The sequence below is a fragment of the Passer montanus genome, unplaced genomic scaffold, assembly GCF_014805655.1.
Source record: "Passer montanus isolate IOZ18808 unplaced genomic scaffold, ASM1480565v1 scaffold189, whole genome shotgun sequence".
NCBI classification, from domain to species: Eukaryota; Metazoa; Chordata; class Aves; order Passeriformes; family Passeridae; genus Passer; species Passer montanus.
Genome location: NW_024366381.1, coordinates 332,821 through 341,517, shown reverse-complemented (window position 1 = coordinate 341,517; position 8,697 = coordinate 332,821). Strand labels below are relative to the sequence as shown.

General features: G+C 60.6%; 1 protein-coding gene across 1 annotated transcript; it reads left to right on the top strand.

Annotated features, from left to right (window-relative positions):
• The first annotated feature begins 1,153 nt into the window (after positions 1-1,153).
• Positions 1,154-7,124, top strand: PTGDR (prostaglandin D2 receptor). Its single transcript, XM_039705916.1, has 2 exons — positions 1,154-2,174; positions 4,816-7,124. Exons 1-2 carry the CDS (start codon positions 1,359-1,361, stop codon positions 5,080-5,082), a joined length of 1,083 nt encoding a protein of 360 aa, XP_039561850.1. The 5' UTR covers positions 1,154-1,358; the 3' UTR covers positions 5,083-7,124.
• The last annotated feature ends 1,573 nt before the right edge of the window (positions 7,125-8,697 follow it).

Here is an 8,697-nt window from a genome sequence, read left to right as displayed (position 1 = left end):
ATCCCGGGAAAAGCTGAGGGATCCCAGCACATCTCCCTCCCCCCCTTCCCTGCTGCTGGGATTCCCGCAGGGAGCAGAGTGCGGAGTCAGTAAAGGCACTGGGTGTTTTCCAGGAGCTATTTTGGAGGATATCACCCGGATTGCTTCCCAGGGCAGCCTGAATTTCCTCCCCCCGGGGGCCCCAGGCAGGAAGCAGCCTCTGGGTTCACGCTCAGCCCTAACGAGGGCAGCACTTCAACACCAGCCGTGGGTGAGAGCTGAGTTTTATCTTGATTCCTTCCGGACCTGGGACTTTCCCTTGCGCTGCCACAAACAGTCCCTGCCCTCGCTGCTGGAGGAATCACCAGCGACAGGAAACACAGCCCACCACCAAAACCTGCCGCGCTGCTGCCCGGCCCCTCAAACCTCCCTTCCCGGCCCTGCTGTCATCTTGACACTTCCCTGTGCTCCGTGTACACTCATCCGGAGCAGCAAAGAGCGGTCTGGAAGCAGACAGGCACGCTTCCACGCTTATTCACCATCACATGCATCCTGCGAGGCGCTCTGTGCGTTTTGCTGCCGTCGGAGCTGCTTTTCCTGGAAAAAGGAGCTGCGGGGGCTTCTCCCGGGGTTTGCTGCTGGCACAGAGGAGCCCTGCCAGGGCCGGCAGCACAGGGCACACCTGCGGGATGGGCTGCAGGTGGATGTGGCACCCGCTCGGGTTGAATCATATCCTAAAATCCCGGAATTGTTTGGGTGGGAAGGGACTGGAAAACCATCCCGTTCTTCCCGCCGCGGGCAGGGACACTTTGCACTGCTTCCAGCTGGCTTCTGTCCTGTGACAGCCCCAGGGAATGAGCCCCGCGGGCTCAGCCCCAGCCCCCGGCGCTGTCACCCCGCAGGGGCTCGGTCCCCGCACCCGCAGCCCCCCGGGCTCAGCCCTGTCCCCTTTCCGCGACCCTCACCCCCAGGGGCTCAGCTGCAGCTCCCTGCCTCCTCCCGGAGCCCCTCACTCACCCCCGGCCCTTCCCCTCCCTGCTGCCGGGAGCCCCGCTCGTCCCGGGGGAGCTCGGGGCGGGCCGGGCGGCGAGAAGGGGCTGTCCCGGGGGCCGTGCCCGCTCACACCGCACCTCCTCCTCCTCCTCCTCCCTCCCTCGGCGGCGGGGGCCGCCAGCCCCGCCGGGACAGTCGCCACCGGCAGCGGCGGCGCGGTGCGGTCCGTCCGTCCCATCGCGTCCCGGTGCCATCCATCCATCCCGCAGCTGGACATCCATCCCACCGCACCCACCACAGCCCCGGAGCGCCGCGGGGCTCTCTGCCGGCCCGGTGCGAGGGGCCGCTCACCGGGAGCATCCCTGCCGGGCCGCCCATCCCGGCGCATGGAGCCCGGGGGTTACCGCTGCCGCAGCAGCCGCCACATCGAGAGCGGCCAGTCGGCCGTGCCCAGCTCGGTGCTGTTCGCCGCCGGCCTGCTGGGGAACGTGCTGGCGCTGCTGCTGCTGGGCCAGCACCGCCGGCGCTCCCGCCCGCCCGGGGGCCGCCCGCCGCGGGTCTCGGCGTTCTACGTGCTGGTCACGGCGCTGGCGGTCACCGACCTGCTGGGCAAGTGCCTGATCAGCCCCATGGTGCTGGCAGCCTACGCCTACAACCGCAGCCTCAGCGAGCTGGGGCCGGGCGGGCGCGGCGAGGAGCAGCCGGGGGTGCTGTGCCAGCTCTTCGCCTTCCTCATGGCTTTCTTCGGGCTGGCCCCCACGCTGCTGCTGCTGGCCATGGCTCTGGAGTGCTGGCTGTCGCTGGGCCACCCTTACTTCTACCGGCGGCACCTGACCCGCCGCCTGGGCTGCGCGCTGGGGCCGGCGGCCGCGGGGCTGTGCGCGCTGTTCTGCGCGCTGCCGCTGCTGGGCTTCGGCGCTCCCATGCAGTACTGCCCGGGCACCTGGTGCTTCATCCGCATGGCCGGCGGCGGCCCGGGCCAGCTGGCCTTCCCCGTGCTCTACGCCAGCCTGATGGGCTTGCTGGTGCTGGCCATCGTGGCGTGCAACGTGAGCAGCATGCGGCAGCTGTACGGCATGGCCCGCCGGCAGCCCCGCCGCGGGGCCGCCCCCGCCGCCGCCCCCGGCATGGAGGAGCTCGACCACCTCGTCCTGCTGGCGCTCATGACCGTGCTCTTCACCGTCTGCTCGCTGCCGCTCATCGTGAGTAAGCCCAGCGCCCCCCGGGACCCCCGCGCTGCGCCCGGGGAGGGGGCGCGGCCGCCTTGGTGCCTCGCTGGGGGTTTGGTGGTGGGTGGAATCCCGTGGGAAGCGGCCTTTCCTCAGCGCCGTGCTCCGGCAGGGAGGTTGGGTGGGTGGTTTGGCACCCTTGGGATAGCCCCCCGCCTTGTCCATGGGGGTCAGGCACGCTGGAATAGCCCCCCCAGCAGCCCTGCCCCTGGGTGGCTGCTTTGGGCCCCCTCAAATGCTCATCACCCCACGCCCCATTGCACTGATCCGTTTGGAAAAACATCCTTCCTTAGCACCATCTCCTGGACTGATGATTTGGCCCCCTTGGGATGGTCCCTGACCCCATCCAGGGGGGTCAGGCTGTTGTTAAACCCCCCCCACCAGCACCACTCAGTCCTGCAGAGGTCAGAGCTCTGATTTCGGGACAAACCCTGACACCACCACCAGCTCCTGGGGGCCGAGGCTTTGCCTCCCTCTAAATCCTCCCCCAGTCTGCCCACAGGGACCAGGTCATTGCCTAAAACTCCTTGGAATAACCCCCCCACCACCACCACGCCCCACTCACAGGGGTCAGGGGTTGTTTGGACCCCTTGGAATAAACTCTGGAACCACCACCCACTCCTGGAGGTGCCAGAAGATCATTGCTTTAGTCCCTTGTGGGTTACCCACCCCTGCCACCCTCTAGGATCCTCTCCAAGGGTCAGGTTATTACTTGAATCCCCTTGGAATAAATCCCCCCTGTGGCTGTGCTTTCCCATTCTGGGAGGTTGCCCACCCTCCACACAAGCACCACATCCCCAGTCCTCAATTTCTTTAAATTCATTAAATAAATTAAATTTATTAAATAAATTAAATTCATATAATAATAAATAATAAATTAATTAATTAATGTTAAAATGTAATTAAAGATTATCCTTTAATTAACCCTCATGGAATAACTCTCTCAGCAGCACCACTCTGTGCCAGAGGTACTGGGGGGAGAGTAGTTAATTATTTTGTCCCCGCTCTGAGTGCCCCCCACCCTATCCCAGGGATCTGAGTGTTGCTTTAACCCCCGTGGAATAATGTCCAACACCCATCTTGGGGTGGAGGAATTAATTCATTGCTTAATCCTCCTGGAATAACCACAACAACCCCACAACCCTGTCCCCATGGGGGGTTGATTTATTGCTCAAATTTCCTTGGAATAGTTGCCCCCCCTCCCAAACTCTGTCCCAGGCAGGGCCATTCCATTGCACCTCCCTGGAATTCCCAATCCCAGCACCACATCCCCAGGGCTCAGCTCATTGCTTTACCCCCTAAAACAACCCCCCAGAGGAGCTGGGGGGGGTCAGGTGATTATTTCAGTCCCCTCTGAGGGTCCCCTCCCCATCCCAGGGATCAGTTTGCTGCTTGAGCTCCATTGGAACAACACCCACCCCCACCCCATCCCCACCCCTCTGCTGCTCGGAGGGGTTTCAGCTTTGGGAGGGGGGTGTCAGTGCCCCCCATCCCCACCCTTATCTACCCTTCAAACCCCCCCATTCCCACCTTTATCAATCTGTCAAACCCCCCCATTCCCACCCCTATCACCCTCTCAAAACCCCCCATTCCCACCCTTATCAGACCATTCAATAACCCACCATTCCCACCCTTATCAACTCTCAAGTAATCCCCCACCCCTATCAGACCCTTCAAACGCCCCCATTTCCACCCCTATCAAACCCTTAAAAAACTCCCCTTCCCACCCCATCAGACCCCTCAGTAACCCCCCTTTTCCACCCTCATCAACCTGTCAAATCCCCCATTCCCACCCTTATCAACCCTTCAAACCTCCCATCCCCACCCCATCAACCCTTCAATTCCCACCCCATCAGACCCCTCAATTCCCCCCCATTCCCACCCCATCAGACCCCTCAAGCCCCCCATTCCCACCCCCGTGTCCCAGAGCTCCTGGGCAGACCCAGCTCCCTGTGAACCCCCCTGGAGCCCTCTCGCTTCCTCCCCAGGGGTGGGAGAGCCCCGGCAGGAGGGACCCCCCTTTGTGCCCCACCCCTGGGTCAGTTCCACATTTCCATCACCCTCTGCAGGCAGAGCTGGTGCCACAGGCAGGGCCACCCCAAAACCAGGGTGGGAGGTGTGCACGGGTGACAATTTCCACATCCTCTTCCTGCCACCTCTGGAGCCGTACTGTGAGGTACCAGCCACCAGCAGCCCTGGCACAGCCGGGCTCCCTCAGGGTTTGTCACCACCCCAGGCTGAATCCCTGGGGTTATCCAAGAGATCCCAGCTCCAATTTCCATGGCAGAGGGGGATCAGCACGAGTGGGGTGCCCCAGCCTTGGGGACAGAGCAGCACCTGCCAAGGCTGGATGATTCCTTCATCCATGAAAAATCCTGGTCTCTGGGACCACATTTCCAGCTCTAACATCCTTATCCTGATGTGGCTGTCCCTGAGCCAGGCCCATCCCTGACCCAGCCCCATTCCCAGCTGGATCCACAACCCACATGTGATCTGTGGGGTTAAAACTTCTTTTGCTGCCCTGGGAATATTTCTACCCTCACCACAGCAATCCCCCCCTATTTCCTTGACCTTCCCTAACCTTCTCCCATTCCCTGTATATTTTTTTGGCCAGATCCGAGCCTACATGGGAGCTTTTGCTGCCGATTTCAACGAGAACGCCGACCTGAGCGCGCTGCGCTTCCTCTCCGTCAACTCCATCGTGGACCCCTGGGTCTTCATCATCTTCCGCACCTCCGTCTTCCGCTCCTTCGTGCGCCGCTTCTGCCGGCGGCTGGGCTCCCGCAGAGCCTCTCTGAAGGGCTCCAGCCCTGCCGGTGACAGCCAGTTCTGTCCCCCGGGCTGCCGCAGGACAGACCCGCCGCCGCTCGGCATCCCCTGAGCGCCGCGCTGCCGCACCAGCCGGCGGCTGCTGGCGAGGATGAGGAGCGAGCCTTCGGCCCCGCAGCCCTGCCCTGGGGCATCCCGAGGCGATGGCAGGAGGGGACAGCGTCCGGCTCGCTGCGAGGGACGCTGTGAAGGGGTTTTGTCCCCTCCCCAGGCTGCGTTTCGCCCCGCAGAGGATCTGGGATGGCCGGGGATGTGGGAATATCCCGAGCCAGCAGCGTTTTGTGGAGGGTTGGGGCAGAGCCCGGCTCCGGGAAGGCAGAAGGGATTTGGAGCGTGGTTCAGGGGATGCACAGGGAGGAGAGGTGGGGGTGTGTCCCCGTGGAATAAAAGTGGTTCAGCGTTTCACCACCTTGGCCCGTGCGCGATCCCATTCCATGCCAAGGAATGGGTCTGGGGTGTCCCAGACTGGGTGAGGGGCAGGAGGGACTCAGAAATTCGAGCAGCAGTTGCTGGTGTGAGGAGGAGCTGGCTGCAGGTGGAGTCCCTCCCTGGCACAGCCTCCACCCCTGCCCAGGCTCTCCCCTGTTCCCCAGGCAGGGCTGGGGTTTGTCCGCCCTTATCTCGCTCTTCTCTGGAAAGCTCCGAGCACTGATGTTGCATTTGTGCTCCTCAGCCCTACCTGCTCTGCTGTAATTATTTAAATTCGGTATTTATGACTGTTCCTGAGCCTTAATGAGAGCAGTAATTGAGAGAACACAGAGCCTGGCGTGCACAAGCTCTCGCTGCAAGCGTGCAAGAGAGCAATTGTTTTAATGGAAGATCCATTTCCCCTCAACAGGTATTAACTGGATCTAATTTTTGCCTCAAGTGGCCATTTATGCCAAAAAAAATGACGATGACCAACTGTTTGGTGCCCTTGGAGGAGACAGAGGGTATTTCTCTCCTGTGTTTAGCTAAGCCCTGCAAGGTGTAGCCGTGTTCCTGCCTGCTCTCACGTGATGTTTACTCTTGGTGTCAAACGGATTCTGCTTTTGAAGGAACAATATCTTGGAGCTTTTTGGAGGTGACCTGCTGGGGTTGGCTCTGGCTGTTTCTCCCAGCTGGAGAAAAGGGCAGAGCTGCATTTGGGGATGTTTTGGGGGCACCTGCGAGCTGCCAGCTCCGTGCCTCTCCTCGGGGTTTTCCGAGGAGAAAGAAGGAAATGAGGGCTGGTTCATGGATTGGTTTCATGTTACTGGCATGGTATTGACTTGGAGATGGCTCACGTGGGGCTGCAGAGTCAACAGCTCCCAGCCTGCTCCGTGGCTTTCCTGGGATCTGTTCCACTGCAGCCAGATGAGATAACAGCCCTGGAAAACTTTGTTGTTGTCCCCCCTAAACTGGGATTAATCTCCTCCCCCAAACAGATCCGGGACGGACGGAGCAGGCACGGTCAGGCTGGGGGTGTTTGGTGTAGGATCATGGAATGATCACTGAGGTGGGATAAGATTTCTGAGGGCATTCTGGGTGTGCAGGGCATCATCTGCCCCTGGTGCCTGTGAGGATTCACCCCTGGAGAGGCCCTGGCCCAGGAGAGATCCCTGGCCCAGGAAAGGTCCCTGGCCCGTCATGTGTGTGTTTAGATCCCAGGGTAACCACAATCCATGGAAATCAGTAATTAAACCAACACAAACCAATTCAGCTTCTTTGTTAAGGTGCAAAAATAGACTCCCCCTGAGCCCCGAGACGATGCAAACTCCTCACCACTGACCCATCCGTGGTTTTATCATCTCGGGAAATAAATCCATGGATCGAGGAGTGACGCCCCATCCCTGCAGCATCCCTGGCTGGGACCACACCTTTCCCAGCGACCTTGACACGCTCCTGTGGCTCGGGCAGCACTTTTAATCGCGTTCTGCCCTTGTGCTGTGGGAGCAGCCCTGCAGCCTCCAGCCAGCCCGGCTGCCTCCGGGCGAGCCGAGCGGCCGCAGCCAGCGAGCTCTGGGCCAGGGCAGCCTCCAGGAGGGTCAGTCCTGGCTGATAACAAACTCCAGGCTGTTCCCCGGGCTGCCGTGTCCCCGTCCTCGCCAGAGATGGCAGCACGTCCCCAGCCAGGGCCGGGCTCCCGAGCACCAGGAGCCCAGGGATGTTCTCCACCCCAAGCTGCTCCCCTGGGCACCCCATTTTTCAGCGCCTCGACACCTACAGGGGCTTCAGGAGTTATGCCAGTCTTAGATCCCCTCCTTACCGAGCCTGGGAACCATCAACATAAAAGGGAAATACAAATTAAATAAGAATTGAAATGAAAAAATCCCGACAGCGCGCGGGTTGGTTGTGAATGCTGCTGAACAAGAACCGAAAAGCTGCGGGAGCTGCAGCTGGGGAGGGGAGAGCTGCGGTGGAGCCCCCCCCGAGCGCATCCTCCCCCCGGGCTCCTGCAGGGCTCAGTCATTGCCCCGGGGACCCTCCGTGCCAGCCTCTCCCGTGCCAGCCTCTCCCGTGCCAGCCGCTCCCGAGGGACGGACCTGGCGCTAATGGAGGGATAAAAGAGAGGCTGCTCAGCTCGGGGCTGCAGCCAGCCGTGCTCTTCTGGGGGCTCTTTTATGTCGCTGTCACCCTGCAGCACTGCCCTGTCCCACGCTGTCACTGCTGCCACCAGCATCACCTCTCTCCGCTCCTTTCCTGGACATAAATCACTCTTGGGGTGTTTTGGGCTTTTTTTTTTTTTTTTTTTTTCAGCTCGTGAAATCCAGGCACAACTTTGCTCAAGCTCACTTCCCGACAAATTGTTTCGCTCTTGCAAAGTGCCCTTTTTTTAAAATTTTTTTTTTTTTATGCCTCCTGCATTTTTGAGCTGCTCTGCAAGCAGGGAGGCGCGTGCCCGGGCAGGCAGCAGTGCCAGGGCTGCCACAGCCCCAGCCTGCCCAGCAGAGCCTTCCTCTGCTTTTTAACCCACCCACCCAGCTGCTGGTACGGGATCACAGCACCAAAACCTGGCCCAGTGCTCAGCCCTGCCTGCCCAGGGTGGGGAGTGAGGCTGCCGGGAGCTCTGGAGCACCAGAGAAGGGCTGGGAAGGTTTGGAAGAGAAGCGTTGTCTGGATTTGTGAAGCTCAAGTCAAGATGGGGGTTTGGTTCAGAAGGGATGAAACCCACTCACACTCACACTCACACTCACACTCACACTCACACTCACACTGGGCTCCTCCACGCCCCCGGTGCCAGAGCCACCCTTTAAAATCCACCAGGGATGGAGCAGGGTCCCAGAACCCTCCCCAGCCACAGGCAGCAAACTCCAGAGGCTGAGAGCTCTCTGCGAAGCTCATGAAACTTTCCTGCAAGCCCAGAGAGTTTACTCCAACTGGGCCAAGCCTGGAAATCTTCTTCTAGGGACATCAATGCCAACAAACCTTGAGAGGATGTATGAGGGGCTGGAGCGTGTCCAGGGCAGGGAACAGAGCTGGGAAGGGACTGGAGCTCCAGGAGAGGCTGAGGGAGCTGGGAAGGGGCTGAGCCTGGAGCAAAGGAGGCTCAGGGGCCCTTGTGGCTCTGCACAGCTCCTGCCAGGAGGGGACAGCCGGGGGGTCGGGCTGTGCTCCAGGGAACAGGGACAGGACAAGGGGAAATGGCCTCAGGGTGTATCAGGGAAGATTCAGATTGGATATTAGTCGGGCTGTGCTCCCAGGGAAC